This window comes from Nyctereutes procyonoides, unplaced genomic scaffold (assembly GCF_905146905.1).
Source record: "Nyctereutes procyonoides isolate TBG_1078 unplaced genomic scaffold, NYPRO_anot_genome, whole genome shotgun sequence".
NCBI lineage: Eukaryota > Metazoa > Chordata > Mammalia > Carnivora > Canidae > Nyctereutes > Nyctereutes procyonoides.
In genome coordinates, this window is record NW_026575132.1 from 21,529,634 (window position 1) to 21,550,063 (window position 20,430).

General features: G+C 32.6%; 1 protein-coding gene across 1 annotated transcript in view; it reads left to right on the forward strand.

Annotated features, from left to right (window-relative positions):
• Positions 1–20,430, forward strand: part of SPAG16 (sperm associated antigen 16) — a 925,123-nt gene that overhangs the window by 681,675 nt on the left and 223,018 nt on the right. The window contains exon 15 of the mRNA XM_055345436.1: positions 6,797–6,923. Within this exon, the coding sequence (XP_055201411.1) occupies positions 6,797–6,923 (127 nt within the window). The remainder of the gene's footprint in view (positions 1–6,796; positions 6,924–20,430) is intronic.

Genomic DNA, 20,430 nt, shown 5'->3' on the forward strand with positions numbered 1-20,430 from the left:
TATGGTTTCATCCCTAGTCTCCATTTTGTGTTTCTGTTTTATTTTTTCTGTATTGGGGATTATCCTTATTATTTATATGATTCTTTGAAATCTTATACTTAAAAAAATATTTTTTTTTCAGTTTCACTCTGTCTTGGAATAGCTCAGTGGTTAACACAAATTCTAGAGCCAAACAAGTGCAAGTTTTGATTCTTCCCCTTTTAACTGCAAAGACTGTGGTACAACTATAAAAGATGAAATATATAATTGTTGGGGAATATAATAAGGAGAAGAAAGAAAAAAGAATTTGTTTCTCATAGAACAAATAATATCAATTTTATACTATTTCTTTCAGAGAATAGAAACTGAGGGAATAGTTCCTGACTCATTCTATGAAGTCAGCATTACCTAAATACCAAAACCAGACTAGGATATTACAAGAAGACTACAGACTAATGTCTTTCATGAACATAGGTACAAAAGTCCTCAACAAAATCATACAAATCAAATATAACAGTGTGTAAAAAGAAAAATACACCATGGCCAAGGGTGATTTTAAAAAAGAGCTAAATTAATGGAGAGATGTTCCATTTTCACAGATACTAAGACTCAATATTGTAAGATCCACTTCTTCACAACTTTATCTATAGATTGAATGCAATCCCAATCAATATCCTAGCAAATTACTTAAGTATATCAATACTTGGATCCTAAAGTTTATATGGAGATACAGAAGTCTCAGAATAGCCAACACAATATTGACAGAGAACTACAGTGTTAGAAGACAGACACAGCTGACTTAAGACTTACTCTTAAGCTACAGTAATCAAGATATCATAGTATTGGTGAAAAAATAGTCAAATCAGTGGAACAGAATAGGCATCCCAGACATAGACCCCCATAAATACAGTTAACTGATCTTTGACATAGAAAGACAAAGCAATGGAACAAAAGTAGACTTTTCAACAAATAATGCTGAACAACTGGATATCCATGCAAAAAAAAAAAAAAGAACCTAGACACAGATTTTACACTTTTCACAAAAATTAATTCAAATGGATCACAGATTTAAATGAGAAGCTATAAAGCCCCTATAATGATAACATAGGACAAAACCGAGATGACCTAGGGTATGGCAATGCCTTTAGATACAACTCTAAAAGCATGATCCATGAAAGAATTAATTGATAAGCTAGATTTCATTAAAATTAAAAACTTTTGATCTGTGAAAGACAATGTCAAGAAAATGAGAAGACAAACCACATACTGGCAGAAAATATTTGCAGAAAAACATCTAATAAAGGACTATTATCCAGAACATAAAAAGAAATTCTTAAAACTCAACAATAAGAAAATAGCAACCCAATTAAAAAATGGGCTAGAGACCTCAACAGATCTCTCACAAAAGAAGATATGCAGATGGCAAATGTGTACATGTTGGGATACTCCAATCATATTTCACAAGGGAAATGAGGGAAAAGCAAATTAAAATGAGAGATCACTATGTCAATTAGAGTGGCCAAAATCTGGAACACTGACAAAACCAAATGCTGGTGAGGACATGGAGCAACATGAACTCTTATTCTATGCTAGTAGGAATGCCAAATGGCACAGCCACTTTGGAAAATATTTTGACAGTTTCTTACAAATTAAACATATTACCATACCATCTAACAATCATCTTCCTTGGTATTTACCCAGAGGAGATGAAACTTATTTCTACACAGAAACCTTAACACAAATATATATAGCAGCTTTATTCATAATTATCAAACTTCAAAGCAGCCAAAATGCCCTTCAGTAGGTGTCTGGTACATCCAGACAATGAAATATTATTTAGCTATAAAAAATAAGCTATCAAATCATAGGAAGACATGGAAGAAATTTAACACATTTTACCAAGTGAAAGAAGCCAACTTGAAAAGACCACATACTGCATAGTTCCCACTATATGGCATCCTGGGTGATTATGATGTGTCAATGTAGGTTCATCAACTGTGACAAATGTACTCTTCTGGTAGTAGATATTGTAAATTGGAGAGTCTTGTGTGTGCGAGTGAGGAGGACGTAAATGAAAAAATCTATGTGTCCTTTCCTCAATTTCAGTATGAGCCTGTACTTGTCCTTAAAAAAAATAAAGTCTTAAAAAAAAATACAGGGCAGTTTTTGTAAATGTATATCTTCATTTAATCATTGGACATATGTATTATATATTTTCAATCAGTGTAACCACAGTATATCATAAACTTTTCCATGTTTTACATTTTTCTATAGTTATTATTTTTATGGCTTGATAATAATGCATCCAGAGTAAATATTCTTACATATTTCAATTATTTATTGAACATTTACTATGTGCTATTCAAGGTCATGGGAATGTACTCCTATGGCAAAGTACCCTCACTTACAGAATTTACAACATTCTCATATGTGCATAATTGATATATAATCATTCATTTGACTTTTATTATACCATGTAATTCTTTGAGACCAAAACATTATATATATCATATTATTCCACCTTGAAGAACCTTTGCAGAAAAGAAATAATGTTATGGACCTAAACATATTTTGCTTTTTTACATGTTGTTGTTGTTCTGTAAATTGACTTTTCCAAAGAAAATGAGAAAAATAAAGGTATAAAAGTATATATATACACACACACACACACACACACACACACACTATATATATATATATAGCCTAGTGAGTTGAACCAAAAAACTACTTAGCTAATTCATCAGGGTGAAGGTCTAGAGTACAATCAAATTAGACCTGTGTTTTCCATAATAAATTAAGATCCTCTATATTTCTTCTTGACATGTGATATAAAGATCAGACTTCCACATAGAATATATTAGTACTATATGACATTTCTTACCCTACCTGAAAAATAGCCTCTTAACCCCAAACTGATGTATATGTCTGAACTTCTAAAATTTGTTTTCAAAAATTATATGAAGCCATAAAATATCTTAATATTAAGGAATACTATTGGTTTTTGAAAGTAGTTTTTAATTATACATTATTTATAATTAATTATATATTTTAACCTCATTAGGATCCCAGTTTTCTCCTTTTCTCTCTTTGTTTTATAATATTTAAATATGCTGGGAACCTCTCTGCAGAAAGAAAGCAGTTCAGTCTGCTTGTCTTGCTGCTGGTGGTGTCAAGTTTGCTTAAACAATGCCTCTGGCAGTTTTCTGGATCCACAGTAGCACAAGGGTTTATGTCTTCTATATTAGATTATTACAGATCTCACTTGTTTACATTTTATTTATTTATAAATAGTGCTACTTTAGTTTTTATCCTATTCTTTTCTAATTTCATAATGAATTTGAGATGTATGAAAAGTTTCAAAAGTATGAACACTTGTGAACCTATGCTAAATGTTCTCCGATATGTTTCCAGCAGCCTAGATGAAGCTAGCTTGATTTTGTGTTGCTGTACTCTAACTTATAATTAACTTTATGTCTATCTGGCTTCTCTCACTATAAGATCTTCAAAGTGGAGGTAGAAAGCCTTTCACCGGGGCAGTCAGGGGTTGTGACTCTTCCCTCTCACCTCGACCACATGCTTCATCCGCTTTGCTAAATTCTACTTGCTTTATGTCACTGTTTGAATCTGCGATTGCAAAAACATTTTTCTTCTGAGTTTTAGCTCATTTCACATTTCTATATGGGGGGATCCTTTAATATATTCATTCATTCAGTGGTCTATTCAAGATCACATGCCAAACATGTTGCGGGAAGACTGCCAGTTCCTAGGAATTCAGTGTCACAGAAACAGCCACATATATCTAAATTTGAACTTTTTTGAGAATTCTATGCAACTGCCTTTAGTATCTTCTCTTCCTCAATACGAGTTGTACTGGTACGAATGACAATCAGAATTCTATTTTAAGGAGGTTCCTAAAATTCTTGAGTCTTTACTTTCTTTAAGATTGTCATACAGTTTCACCTCTCTATAAAAAAAATATCTTCTTCATGAAAAATGATCTTTCTCTGTTTAAATGCCTAACTATACCAGGCCTTCGCTTTTTTTTTTACCGAAGTTGTAGATAAAATGTCTGCTTTTTCCTTTAGGTTGTTAGATAATCCTTTTTCCACGTTTCTCCATCTTCAGATCATTCAGAGCTCACTCTGCAGTTTGGATTGACAGTGTTTTAGTATGTTCTTCTATGTCATGGAGGAGATTGGCAGATGGGCCTCCAGTTCTTCTGAGATGGGAAGAGGAGGGATATAAGGTTGTCAAGATAATTCCAAGTTTTTTGGCTCTAATTCTCTGCAGCCTTTCTCTTCCTTTAATCTAAGTGATTCAGAAGCATGAGATTTAGGGCAGCCCTGGTGGCTCAGTGGTTTAGCGCCCCCAGGGCTTGATCCTGGAGACCCAGGATCAAGTCCCACATCAGGCTCCCTTCATGGAGCCTGCTTCTCCCTCTGCCTGTATCTGTGCCCCTCTCTCTCTGTGTCTCTCATGAATAAATAAATAAAATCTTTAAAAAAAAAAGCATGAGATTTAGAACTAATGTTTATCTTAAGAATGCCATGGATGAGCTTGTATTAAAATAAAACTTCTAGGTAAGCCCCAGTGAGGCATTCATCATCTATTGACTTAACAAGTACTTTTTTGAGTTCTACTATGCTCCTGGCATTGCGATAGGCACTGCATCTGCCTCACTGGCTGATGGAATATAGCAAAGCTGTTCTTTCAGTACCAAGAATCTCTCAGTTATCAAATTGAACTTATTTTTACCACTTATTAAGTCATCCTATTTGTTTTATTGTAATGTATACTTTGTCGTGACTTCTAAGTACCTTGGGGAATGTAGAAATTTGCCTAAATGATGTTACTCGAAATTATTCAAAAAGTATGTACTATATATTAATAAATCATTTATTATAGTACTTGATTCATTAAAAGCATTTAATAAGTATTGACTCATTATTTTAATATTATCAAACTGTTATATATTGATCTTTTTTGGTAGCAGTGAAGGCTAAATGTAAAAATATTAAAAACTATTTAAACATTCATTTTCATCTTCAAAAATTATGGGACTATTTCCTAGTGTTATTTCCTCACTATTTAATATTTAGTGATATAAACCACACTTTAAGATTTCTATAACCTGTCTTTAGTGAGTGAGAAGTGCCTCTAAATTAAGTTACCATTGTAACTTATCTATTCTGTTCTCAAAGTTGAAAAAAAAATTTCATTCTGTCACCTCTGAAGGATATTTGAAAACCCTTATATCTGGAAAGGATTTTTTCTAATTTCTAGCATTAATATTCCCTGCTAATACTGAGAATTGGTCTTTTCTGAAAACTAAATTCAGTGATTCTTCACAATTCTTACAATACATGTTTACATATTTGAAAACATTCCAAGTTCTCCATGTTCCTTTTAAGTCATAAAAAAGATTAAACATCCCATTTATTAGACTGGGGACAAGGTTGTATTGCTTTGCCAGGGACAACAGTTATAGAATTTTAAAACTGATGGCATTTGTTGCATTACTGGCTTGTTTAGGGAAAAAGAGAGTCCCCTTGGACTGTAATACAAAATGCACATTTTTTCCTGAAGGAATAGAAATTAAGAAGCAAATGAGAAAAAAAATCATATGAGCTAGTTCAAAATGATAAAGATAATTGTACAATAATCAAATTATCTTTAACATTTTAGAATAGGAAAAAAGCAAGAGGACAATTTTTGACTTGACATTAAAAATAATTAAGCTGGAGCTGAAAGGGAAACTATCGAATTGGAAATGGTATGAAATATAATCACTTACCATAAATATTATGTATGAGCCTGATATGGCCAATATTCATTTTCAGTTGATAAGTGGACACCAAAATTAAAAGATATTATGATAAGACTGAGTAAAGATTGTGAGCAACTAGACATCAGAGACCCTTCTTACTCATCACTTACTCATCATCATTTATTCCACTTTCTGACATGAAGTGGATGCTCGATAAGCTTTTCCTAAGAAACCAGCAAGAAGGCTGTAGACAGGCCTTGAGCTTCAAACTCATGTACCCGAGCTGGTACTTCAATGCTGGGAAAATAGCCACACTTGTTCCCATTACACTCGAATCCATCCACAATCCCTTTTTATTTTCCATGCCCTTTATCCAGTTATCTTCTTCCTTATCTCATTGCATATTATCAAAATATCCCCAAATGTTTCTAATAATGCTGTCTCACAGATCACAATATGTACAGCTTTCTTGCCATCAGTTTCACCTGGACCCAATTCTTGTCCTACCATTGTAAAAACTTTTCTTTCCTTGTAAAAACTTTTCTTTCCTTGTGTCTATTTGTTCTCCTACCTTTGTTTTATTTTTATTACATCTGAATTATAACTAATCAGTGCTAACAAACTACAAGCATATAGAGTGAGGTGCACTTTTAGTGCAATGGTTTCATGTGTAAAGGTAATTTTATGTATAGATCACATATATTATGAACATGATATATATACATATATATTAGAGAGAATTACATGGATATGTATATCTTTATTTTACTACATATTTTTATGTAATTAGAATAATCAAAATGATTTCCTAAAAAAGTCATCTTCCAAAATTTACTATAGGAATTTATATATGTGTAAATTATCACTTTATAACAATTTTATGTCCAAGACAAAAATATAGTGAACTCTTTTTCATTTAGAAGAGTGCATTCTTATGGACTTAATCAAATTGTAACACAACTCATCCTTGTTGACTAAGTTACTATATATATTTATATATATGTAATATATGTATGTATGTATATAATTTCTCTTTTTAATACTTTAAAGGGTCACATGATAGCATCCTGCGATGCTTGTGGAGTAACAAAACTGTGGGACTTTCGGAAGCTCTTACCAATTGTGTCCATTGATATAGGTCCAAGTCCTGGCAATGAGGTGAACTTCGATTCATCAGGTAGTATATTTTTTGTTTACCATTTGTGACCAAGCTAACAATTTTAACATTTATTCTGAAACCCTTTATTGTTTCCACTTTAAATTTATTGTTTCCATCTATGTAAATTTTTATTCTAATGTTATATTAGAATATATTATAGTTTACATTTCTTAATATGTCACATTATTAAAGCATTGTATTTATCATATATGTAAAGGAAGAAATAACAGAGGAGGTAAGTGTGTGCTGATATAGATAACACAAATTCCTAGCAGTATCTTGCAAAACTTTGGAGTCTATATCCTTTAGAATCACCATCCAAGGTAAGTAAATTGGGTTTTATGAAGGCAAAATGGCTACAAATAGGGAAGAACAAAAGTTTGGCAAAACTTAAAATACATTTTTAATGGAATATGTTAGTCTTATAATTAATAAATTATTGTATATTCGTTTAATTTTATAATTTGAGATGTACATTCATCTTATTGCATTCATGTACAATAATTATAAATTATAATAATTGTAATATTATTCGATTATGCTTAGCATTTTTTCTGCAGTAATAAACATTGTCAAACAGATGAAATATTTTATATTTGCTATTGATGAATAATGTAGCAACATACAGTGTTTCCAGTTACCTATCTAAAAGATTAAAATTAGTTACAACTATATTTTTTAAATGAGAGCTTATGTTAAATAATGTGTATCTATTATTAGACAATATAACTTTCTTTTGCTAGAATGATACATGCTTTAAAATTTGTTAACTTTTGTGAGTTTTTTAAATCAGTATTTATTTGTAGTAGATCAAAGTTATAGAGATGGTAATTTTAGATGAAGAAATAGAAATAGAATACATAGAAGGGAAATAATGTTTTATTTAAAATTGTACATACTAATTCTACAGTCCATAAAGTATGTATATACTAGGAGTTATTCTGGAGATATATAATTGTGTGTTTCGTAGGACTGTTTTCATGCTATCACATACCTAAAATTTAGAATTCAGTAAGTTGGTCTTTTTAATGTGTTCCCATTACAGATTGATATATAAGCCTAATAACAATGGCTTCTTTAAAAATGTTTTTAGTAATTTCTTAACATTAAGCCATTTATGGTCTATCAGAATTAAAAAAGGAAAACATTGTATAGAATGAAACATCCCAACTATGAGCATTTCATTTTATAATATGAAGGCCTATTAAATTTCCAATTTATATTTCCAATATACTGAATCTGCACTGGTATCATAGTTCTAAAGGGACTTTAATTTAGTTTTAATACACATGTTTAATAAAAATTTACTGATAAAACACTTTACTGGTAATATACTTTAATGTGAAATATCTACCTGTATATCCATACACAGATATGTATATCTGTTACATATATATATATATATATATATATATATATATATATATATATATATAAAATTACACTATTATTTTCAATGACAATCAATTTCTACCTTAAGACACTTTTTTCCTCATGGGTTCACCAATTAAAGTTAATTAAATAAAAAAAAAAACAGCACTTATGAAGTGCTTGGATGGCTCGGTTGAGCATCCTACTCTTGGTTTCAGTTCAGGTCATGACCTCAGGGTCACAAGATGGAGTACCTCGTGGGGTTTGGCGCTCAGCAGGGAGTCTGCTTATGACTCTCTCCCTCTCCTTCTGCCCCTCCTCCCACTTGCAGGAACTCTCTCTCTCTCTCTAAAATAAATAAATTTTTAAAAAGACTCACTTAATTTTAATAAACATTTTTACATTCTTAAATCTCTTATTACCTTGAGCTAGAATTCAAGTATTCATGTCCTTGAACTTCGAATTCCAAAATTTCAGTTTTTGGCTGTGCTTGCTAATTAATAGAAGTTAAAGAGTATTTTGAAATGCTGTACAACTAATAAGAGATATGTATTTTACTGTCATTAAATATAGTTGCCTCTTGTTTTCTACTATCCTTGTCATTGGCCCAAATTTCTTTTGTATGCATAGTCAGGCAAACCTAATTTAAAATTACTTTCATTGGGATCCCTGGGTGGCGCAGCGGTTTAGCGCTTGCCTTTGGCCCAGGGCGCGATCCTGGAGACCCGGGATCGAATCCCACGTCGGGCTCCCGGTGCATGGAGTTTGCTTCTCCCTCTGCCTATGTCTCTGCCTCTCCGTCTCTCTCTCTCTCTCTCTCTCTCTCTCTCTCTCTCTCTCTCTCCCTGTGTTTGACTATCATAAAAAACTTTTTTTAATTAAAATAAAATAAAATTACTTTCATACAAGTCGATATCATCGTAAAGTCCTTGGTACAACAGACCTACTTTTTCTCTCCGTGACTGGGCATACTCTTGATGATACATTAATATAAGAAAATTAATATAAGAAAAGCATAAGAATCAAGGGCAGAATAATGAGAAACATAAAAGACAGAAAGTATAAACTAGGGACCCTGTTCATGAAAACATTTTATCAGTTTGAGGGGATATAATTTCAACCTGACTTTCCCATCCTTTGACTGTTTCTTCAAGGAACATACTATAATTAATTTTAATTCTCTGTGTTTGAGAAATCAATGTCAATAAGGCTTTTTCTCATTGAATAATAGGAAATGTGTGCTTCTATAGAAAAGTCTTCACTGACTCTTCATTTAAAAAGATTGAAATATATCAAAAGTTGAAGGAACTAGGGATAGCAAAGCTCTCAGTCTGAGGTCCTGAACAGAGAGATGAAAATCACAATGTAAAATACCAGAAATTATGTTGATATAAAGAGTGTAGAGTGAAATCAAGAGTAAAACAAAATCAAAATAAGGATAGGGACACATACTATCTAATATACATTTATTCAAGAAAAGATTAAACAAAAAGTATAACAAACATATCGTGAAAATATTTGGACTATGAGGATCAAATAAAATCTAACCTAATAAGCTCAAAATACACATTAATTTGATATACTTTTATCTATTCCTAGCAGCTAGCAAATAAAAGCATATATGATACAACCATTTTCCACAAAAATACTAGTATATTGACACTATTGCCAACAATTAGTATTTATTGAGGTTCACATTAGTTAAGTTGGTCCAAATCATGTTTTTATGTTGAAATTCTGTAACAGACTTAAATTATGCAATTATATACAGTTAGGACTCAACTAGTGTGAGATGGGCTCTGGTCTGTTATCTCAGCTATGTTCTTGGGCCTAAGTAAAAGATACTGAAAACATACATGTAAAATCATCATATCATATAATAAATGTGGAAGTACTGATAGCATTCTGTGATATTTAATATAAAGAATGTGAGTAGTTGTTAGATATTCTAAATAATCATTGTAGAAACAAAAATTTCTAATTTTTCTTGTCTCTGGATCAGTTTAATTGAGGGGCATCTTGAGATTATGAGGCGTGGTGATGGGTGACGGGCACGGAGGGGGACACTTGACGGGATGAGCACTGGGTGTTATTCTGTATGTTGGTAAATTGAACACCAATAAAAATTAATTTATAAAAAAAAAAAAAAAAAAAAAGAACTATTTCCAGGCAGCCCTGGTGGCTCAGCGGTTTAGCACTGCCTTCAGCCCAGGGCCTGATCCTGGAGACCCGGAATCGAGTCCCATGTCCGGCTCCGTGCATGGAGCCTGCACAGGGAGCCTACTTCTCCCTCTGCCTGTGTTGTGTCTCTGCCTCTCTCTCTCTCTCTCTCTCTCTCTCTCTCTCTCTCTCTCTGTCTGTCTCTCATGAATAAATAAATAAAATCTTAAAAAAAATAAAATAAAAAGAACTATTTCCATATAAAGTAACTTATCTTTATAAATAAGGAATTTCTTAATATTTCAAATCCAACACAGTATAGAAATAAATTGGAGCAGAGGTCATTGAAAGTCTGAATGTTGTACATAACATTTGATTTCAAATTCTTATATATATCAAAATTGCCTCAATATTTAATAACCTCTTAAGTAAATATTTTCATTTTGAATTTATAAAGATAAACATTTACCATTAAATAGTACTTTGTATGTTTTAAGATTGAGATTCCTTATAGTGTATCATTTTAAAAACATATCTTTGATAAATATATTTGAAAATTGGGATGCCTGAGTGGCTCAGCAGTTGAGTGTCTGCCTTTGGCTCAAGACGTGATCCTGGTCCAGGGATTGAGTCCCACATTGGGCTCCCTGCAGGGAGCCTGCTTCTCCCTCTCCCTATGTCTCTGCTTCTTTCTGTGTCTCCCAGGAATAAATAAATAAAAATCTTTTAAAAAATATTTGAAAATTAGTCATTTAGGAAAATAATATAGACTATAATTCAGACCCTTAGTTCTTTACCATTTTTTAGGTGTTACACAAATTATTTAATTTCCTTGAACATAGTGTCCTCTTAGAAATAATGGAGGAAGTAATTGTCTTACAGTGTTCCAATGTGTTTCAAAGGGATACTGCATATCCTATAATGAGGAAATCCTAGTACAGTCACCTACCATGTTTAATCTTAGTGGAAGGAGTCTTAGAAGCCTTCTTATTCATTTTAGGAGTGAGAAAAATGTGTGAACATATTGTTGTGCAAATAGGATACCTAAGGCTGTGTACTACTGTAGGCAATTTCTAGTAAAAGTGTAAACACCAATGAATAAATGTTAAAAGAAACGAAGATCAAAAGGTCCTTTTAGTGTAATATTAAAAACTATTTAAATGGTTAAGAAGTGAAGTTATATAAAATATTGTATGTACGTATAATTAAAATTGAGATTTAAAGCTGTATGTATCATCACTTAGAATTTAGTTTTTCTGTTGCTATAAGAAATCAATCTCTAGATATTTAAAAGAGGAGTTTTATGTGGCATAGTATTACTTACATGTTTTATTTGCAAATACATTGCTTGTGACATATACAGATTATCTGTGTTTATAGATACATACATATATTAGTATTGTAAAGGAGTAAGTGTTCCTTTCTCATTAAACTGAAAGCATTCTGGTAATATAATGCTACATATTTTTGTGAATATTCACTATCTAAATAATATCTCTCACTTGGCATACTCAAATGCCATATGTTTTACCATTCAAAAATGTATTACTATTTCAGAAAATGTTAAACGGGATTGCATAGTGAAAGTAATAAAAATGAACTGTAAGAGTTTATACATAAACTTGTCCACATCTCTCGTTTCATCATGTTTTTATGTAGTTTAGCAATATTTTTCCCTCCTTTGTAAAAGATAATTCCTTTACATTTGCAAAAAAGTCACATCCCTAGAAAATGCAGGAGTTGAAGTTTAAGCCAGCTGGGGACTTTCCAGTAGGAAGCTTATCAGTATCAGATCATCAAAATGGGCAAGGTTTCTCACTATTTGGAGACAATCCTAAATATTCTCCATAACAGTGCTATAATATACATGCTAAAATAAGAGATAAAATGACCCTACTGGAAAATATAAAAAGCATCAGATCCCTCTGAAATTTTTCAAACATAAAATAACCTCAAAATCTTTGCTTCACAATGGATTTATCGGTTTCTTTTAGTCAAAGCTACAGTTCATTGTTTTGTATTTAAAAAACAGATTGTGGTTAATTTCTTCTGACGGCAGCAGTGTAGCTTAATGGCGAAAGCACTCACTTGGAAGCTAGAAGCCCTGGTTTTCAATTTTGTCTCCACTCCTTACGAGCCAAATGGTCTTGGTGAAATTTCTAAATATTTCTGAGCCTTAGTTGCCTTGTAGGTGAAAATTCAAAACCTATTGGAACTTTCATTTCCAACCAAGATCAGATTTACCCTATCACGTGAAACAACTAAGAAAATAAACAAATACATGAAATAATGGTTTTCAGACATGGAATACTGAGCAATAAGAGAGAATAGTACCTGAGCGAGGGAAAATAAATAAGATGAGCCCTCTGCCTGCCCCAGAATTCTCAAGGACCAATGGAGACCAAAGTGAAACCTGGCAGTCTTTCAGAATTGAGGAGATAGAGTGAGCAGTCCAGGGAGGCCAAACCAGTTTGAGCCTACAGAACAGAGAGAGAGAGTTCTGGAGATTTGTAGAAGAATCTCTCCAGTCTTTAGCTAAATAAGGATCAATATCTGACAGACTAAGATGGTGGGAAAATCTATCTGAACGTTAACAGGAAAAATCCAGAGATCACGCAAGCTAGGAATAGTTTGTACATCCACCAACCAAACTGGAAAAACCTGGCAATTTGGAAGAACAGCAAGTAGAGCAGAGGTTGGCAACCTATCCCCATGGACCAGCTTGACCTGTATTTAGATATAGTTTTAATGGAACATAGCCACACCCATTTATTTACATATTGTCTAAGGCTTCTTTCGTACTACAAGAGCAGAGTTGAGTACTTGCAACAGAGACTATATGCCCTAGGAAATCTAAAACATTTAATATATGGTCCTTTACAGAAAGAACTTCTGTCCTAGAGTGCTTAGAAGGATATGATCTCAGTAGGGAGGCAAAATCAACCCACACCTCTGAATCTAGTCCCTTTGCCAATGTGTTTGAACCATCTGAGTTGGCTCCTTAAAGACCTATTTAATCTTTTCAAAACTCAATGAAATTGTTACAATTGTCCCTTTTTTACAGATGAGGAAACTGGAACATAGGTTAACAAGCCCAGCGACACCTAGCTGATCAAACATAGAGTCAGAATTCAAATCCAGCAAGTCTAATTCCAGAAACTAAAAGTTACACTTTATATTATTCTGCCTCTTGTTTTGCTAATAGTATTCAGTTTCATAAATGATTCACTTGCTATGAATATTGAAATAATTCCAGTAATGACCAGTTGGCAGTGTTTGACTCAAAGCTGGCTAAGGCACAGAAGCCTGTCACTAGTTGTCAATTTGTGGTATCTGAAAGAAAAACAACAAAACAACAACAACAAAAGGAATCTCCCAAGAATAATAACCTAGTAGTAATAAACTAATAATCGGCCAGGTTTCTGATATGTTTTCTGCACACGGGGGCATTTCAAGTGCCTGTATCTTACTAAATTGGGACTAGAACTCCAACTCTACCCCTCAATATAAAACTCTTTTCAGAGAATCAGGCAGGGCTGGATTATGTGAGCACCCGCAGGGCCTCTCTTTCTGCCATTTATTTCAATCCTGCCCTGATTAGAAAGGGAAATAAGAATGGAAGAAAGGAAGCTAACTTATTCTATCTCTAAGGCACACGACAGAATTAACCTAAGTTGCTCCTCCTGAGAGCAAGTCCATTCTATGACATCAATTTCCCAGGAAAGTAAGCCCCAAAGAGAGAGGATAAATTATGAGAGAAGGGGTGACCAGATGACCCCACTCAATTATTTATAATCCCATTATTTTCTTCCCTATTTGTGTGGCTCTATTGTGTATACAAATCCATTTTGTGCATAAGTAGAATATGGGCCTCTCTGATCCTGGAGAAAGGAACTGGGAGAACTGAAGGAAATCAGATTATGTGTCTCCCTTGGAGACCCAAGTGTATGATTAATGTCTGGAATGAAGTATATTATGCTCTAGGAACTGGGCAAGGTGCTTTTTCTTTTTTAATCATCACAACACTATGAGTTTGGTGCCATTTCTCCCATTTTAAAGAGTTTTGAGAGCTTTATTTACACATACATATTAATAAACCTACATGTCTATATAGTCCTGAGAAAGCCTGAATTGCATTTCATTCCATCTTAAGCTCGAGGAAATTGTAAATAAAAAAATTTAGAGATTCATAGAGACTGGTTGTACTTCATCTGTAGAAAGAAAACTATTTTTTTTCTTTTTTTAAAAATGCTGTTTCCCATATTAGAAGTAATTTTATTTACCCTACAATATGTATGGAAAATAACATCCTAATAAGTTTTCAACACCTTGAAAACTTTAATTAAAGGCAAACTGACCAGAGATATATTAACTCATGGATGATATTCATAGTTGTACAAAGTATGATGGCCATCAACTTGTTCTGATTGGCCTACCATCTGTTCTGATTGGATTGGTGATAATGCCATAGTAGTTGCTAAGTATTTAGATTATCATCTCCAAAATGGACTATAAATTCTGAGAACTAAAATGCATTTGAACTACATAAATTATGACAGATTGATATAAATAAAAGTTAGTGGCTTTTTCAAAATATAGTAGAATTCATATACATTACAAAGTCTTGTTCTTTCAGATTATGTTTGAAAGGTTGTCTACTTTATCTAATGACATCATTGTACAAACTATGAAGCCTCCCTTATGGAACTGTATCTACAGTTTTAAAAACAATGTTTTCATATCACCAGTATTCACCAATATCTGGATTTGGATTGATTTTTGGAAACATCTAGAAACTACTGCCACTTTAAGAGTCAGAAAAAAGCATTTGAGTGAGGCATAAGATGAGGCTCTAAAAAATTGTATTCACCTATGATTTGTAACATGAAATTGAGCAGGACAACTTAATCTCTGTTGACTTGAACCTTATCATCTCTAAAATGAGAGGTTTGGATAGATGACTTAATCAACTAGGTTTATAGCCTATTTCACATTGTATTTCCCTGTATTCATTAGCACATGGTGTCCTGAGATAAAAAAAAATTCTAAAATAGAACTTAAATGCGTTTTATATTCCTTAAAACTTGAAAATAAAATATCCAAATATAAGTGAAATATTCCACTCTCCCTTGATCCAAAAGAGAAATACAATTTGTTATAAAAGTCAAGATTATTTAAAAATTGAGCCTCAGGTTTAAATGACAGCTGTATTACTCAGCAATACAAAACTTTTATTCTTCCACACCCAGCAATACAGTCATTTTCTGTGGCGATAGGAATTTTGGCAAAAAAATGCGTAAATCTCAACTTTTTAATGAATTAATGACTTGATCATATTCTTCTTATAGGACTATGTAAGATAATAAGAATCTGGCCTGTTCTGATTAAATCAGAGGTGAACATAATTTATTAATCTTACCAATTACAGCACTATACAGATGCAATCAGCAATTGCAATTGCCTAGATGATTCAAAGAAGTTGCAGTTGGTTGTTAATTTCTTAATTCTGTGCAGTATTTTTACAACAAGTATAGTTATAATTATTGCTTATCTCTCTGGTATAGTTGTACTACATAGAAGTATAAATATAACATTACAGACATGTCGAAAAGGCACTTGGAAATGTTTTCCTATGTAAATAAAATGTCTCCTTGGAAGTTGTTACAAAGCTTATATACATAATTATATACAATTATATACAAACAATTTAAATCTGGCATATGTCCAAATAATGACAAATTCTAAATCAGTGTCATCATATTTAATGAAGATTTGTTTTGTAGTATTAAAGAAGCATTTTTCAAATGCATTTACAGTAGTTATATACATATTACAATTAATGTGCCAATGCCTCATTATTCTTCAACACATTTAAGAAATCAGAAAGATTTGTATCTGTGTAGAAGTATGAGAAATTAGTTCCACGAATCGCTATATCTTAATATCTAGGCAGTAATATATCCCAATGCCTATAATTAGCTATGCCTATATGTTTTCAGATGTAATAAAAATTACATGTACATGCTAGCATACATCATTTTGAAATATGACTAATGACATATTTACACATATATTAATCAAGAAAAATGTATTTGTGTGAAGAAATAAAGCATAATCAGACCTTTGAATTTTTCTAAGGGGCACACAATTATAGTATAAAAAGGAATGTGTTATTTTACTCTAATGGCATATAATAGTTATTAGATTTAAAATTAAACGGTTAAAATTTGCAACCTACACATACTTCATGGCCCAAAGTCAAGTAGCCCAAAAATTTGTTTTCTTTTTAATAGACTGTGTATACAAAATTGAATAGATAATCATCTTTAATTTGCCGAGCTGATACTTTTTAATAGGATAATCCTTTAAGAGAAGTTGCAGCTCAACAGATGTGCAAATCAACCCAGAACAAATAGCATGCTACTCTTGGAGATGGAACTGCACAGTTGGTACTTGTGATAACTCGCAGTTATATTTATCTAAAATTGAATTTTGAACAATATTCAAAAGTGATTTACTCAAATCTGATTGAGCTTAGAAGTATCTTTTCTCACTTGTAATATAAGAAGAGCATAAATAAAAATTGTTATAAATTGATCTTCATGCAACATCCTTTCCTATCTACTCTTTCACCAAAAGAAAAAAAAATTGAAAAGAAGACATAGTATAGTATTGTTATTAAGAAAATCAGCACTCTGTTAATGTTTTGAAATCATGAGTTTGATAAACACCTTGGAATAATATGCATTTCAAGCCATGCCTCCTATTATCCAAGTATGTCATCATTCTCTTTTATTTTTGTTGGTCTAATGGTAGAAATTATCTTAGTGCAGTTGACAAATATTTAGTGTAAGCCTACCATCTGCCAGGTACTTTTCTAAAATTCTGGGATTTGTGTTAGAGAAGTAAGATTCTATTAACAAAGTCAATTGAAGCCATAGACATGAATCTGCAGGTCATAACTGGGAGTGTTGAAAACTCTAAGTCAAACTCTTCCACATACAATATGCTACATGTGCCATCAGAGTGTTATTTGTAAAAAGTAGTATCCTGTGGCTGTGTATGGAACTGGAAAAAAAAAAAAAGAAAGACACTCCTAAATTATTAATGATATAATTACCCATCTCTGTTCTCATGGACTCGGTTTATTTTGAAGTTTTGATTAATGCTGCTTTCTTGTGTTATCCTTTTACTATGCTTCCCATAACATTTGATTTGTTCTTTCATTCCATGCTGCATTAGAATCCATTCACCCTTATTGGGATTTAGTTGTGACAATGGATACTTTTTTTGCTTCTGCCTTTCTTCCTCTTTTGTCTGTGTGTTTCATTTTTTCCCCCTTCCTCTTGTTTACTTCCCTTCTCTTCATTTATTTTATCCCCTCTCTTCTTTATCTTCTTCCTCATGTATCAAGACCAGAGTTAATCAGACTTTTCAGTATAAAATAGACAATTATCATCAGATTCCATTATTTTTCTCCTCTCATGTCCCCTCTCTACTATCATTCTTTCTCATCTCCCATGGAAGTTTTTAAATGTCTTTGATATATTTCCTTAGATTTAGAGTTATCTTTGAGAAATACATAGAATTATTTTGTATATGTACATATCTAAGACTACTAAAAACTGTATTTTGTTATATATTCCACTCAATTTCTTGCTTTTTTTTGTTCTATATTATGTTCTTAAGTTTTAGTGATATTAATATATGTCTATCAGGTTTATTAGTTCTATCTACTGAATAGTATTCTATTTTATTCATCTTATCATTTTATTTGTCCACTGTACTAGTGATGGGCACCTAAGTTCCCTATAAGCCCTTGCTACTTCAACGTATGCTGTACTAAATATCCTCATGCATATCCTGGTGGTGGACTTTTGGGGGAGTTTCTCTGGAGAGGACTTGCAGTGCCACAGAGTGTACCTTAATTGCATTAAGCACTCACACTGCTCTTCAGGATCACTAGACTAGTTTACAATCCTTCAAGAAATCTCATTATCAACATTTAGTAGTACTAAAGACTGAATTGTGTACCCCCCTAAATTCATATGTTGAAGCCCTAACCCCTAATGTGACTGTATTTGGAGGCAGAACTTTTAGGAGGTATGTTAAAGTTAAATGAGGTCATAGGACTGGCGGTCTTATAAGAGTCATGCACATGTACAAGGAAGGGCTATGGGAGCTCCCGGGGAGAAAACACCTGTAAGCCAGGAAGAATGCCTTCCCTGGAACCTGACCATACTGATACTCTAATCTTGGGCTTCCAGCCTCCAGAACTGTGAGAAAATAAATTTCTGTTGTTAAACCACCCATGCTATGGTATTTTGTGTTGTGGTGGCTCAAACAGACCAACACAGGAAGTATTTGATTTTCTATTTCTGCTGATATAGAGGGTACCGTATACTTTGCATTTTCTTAATTATTAGTGATGTTGAGCATCTTTTTACACACTTTTTAGTCTTTCAGGCTTCCTTATCTGTGAATTAATTGTCTTTGCCTATTTTTTCAATGGAGTTTACTTTCTATAGGGACTTCTGCTTTTGTAATAATTATCTGTATATTAATCCATTGTAGGTTTTATCTGTAGATTTCTCCCAGAGTTGTCTGTTTGCTGATTTCATCTGTGGTATCTTTTATTGAATCGAAATCTTTAAATTTCATGGAATCAAACTATTTTCTTTTTATCTTAGTATTTTTTCTTCTTTTAAAGGGAGATTACTTATGATTATTTTCCCCATTGCTTGGTCATGAAAGTATTCTCCTGTACCTTCCCCTTCATGTCCTTACATTTACATGTTAGGTCTTTGATTCAAGGTGCAAGGAGGTGTTATCAGCAAGTGTCTCCTGCAATAATAAACAACGTCAGGATCTTCCAGAGGATTTGCTTTGTGTTTACTTAGAGAAAGTTTCAGGTAACTCAGGCCTGATGCATTTTCCTGGGCTCAGCTGAACTCCAGGTGTTTTCTCGTTTTGAACCCCAGGGCCTCTATGTGGGACATGTGATCCTCAAACAGCACAGCAGAAGATAAAAACCAAACAATGTAATCAGTTTTAAATTTTGTTTCAGACGTGACAGATATCATCTGCTTAATATCCTACTGTCCATAATATATTCATTGCAAGTTATAAACTAAGCCGAAAGCCACTTAGATGGGGCCATACACTAGACAGGCGGAGTCTTTTTACTAATCTTTTGGGAACATTGTTTTTGAGCTGGTACAGTTCTGTTTGTATTACTGCCTGTTCTAGTATTAATATATGAATGCGAAGCCACTCTTTGCTCTTCTTTTTCAGAAGTATTTAGTGAGCTTCCTGTTTCCTGGGATTTTTAGAGTTATCCTTTTCAAAATTTCAAATTGTCTTAAATTATATTAGAGAACATGGCTTGCATTAAGTTGATCTTCTATGGCCTCTAGTATGGACAATTTGTTCAATGTTCCTTGTGTAATAAAAAAGAATGCATATATATGTACACCTTGTGAGTTCAAACATTTTTATGGAACTCTTAGTTTGAGCTTATTTACTGGTTATTTAAATCATTTATGAAATTTCTTGTATTTTTGACTACTTGAGTTCTCAGTTTCTGAGATGAATATATTAAAATCTTTAACCACAAATGTTAATTAATTTATCTTCATATTTCTTTCAATTTTTGTTGTATATATTTTGAGGCTATATTTTTAGATACATATATTCATAACCACTATATCTTATTGATCATGTCTTCCTTTTATCAATGTATAACATTATTTTCATGGGACTTTTCCTTAAGTTCCATTTGTCTCATAGTAAAACTTGATACCCTATTTTGGGTGGGGGAAAGATTGTATTTCCCTGGTAACCTTTTCACCATACCTTTCATATATTTTTGTGGGAATTTTTTCTTTGTTTTCCTTTTTTTTAGCTTTTGGGTTTATGTATGTGTTTGTGTGTGCAGTTTGTGTCCAAATGCAGTATAGAGGCAGATTCCTTTTTTTTCTCAGGGACTTTAATC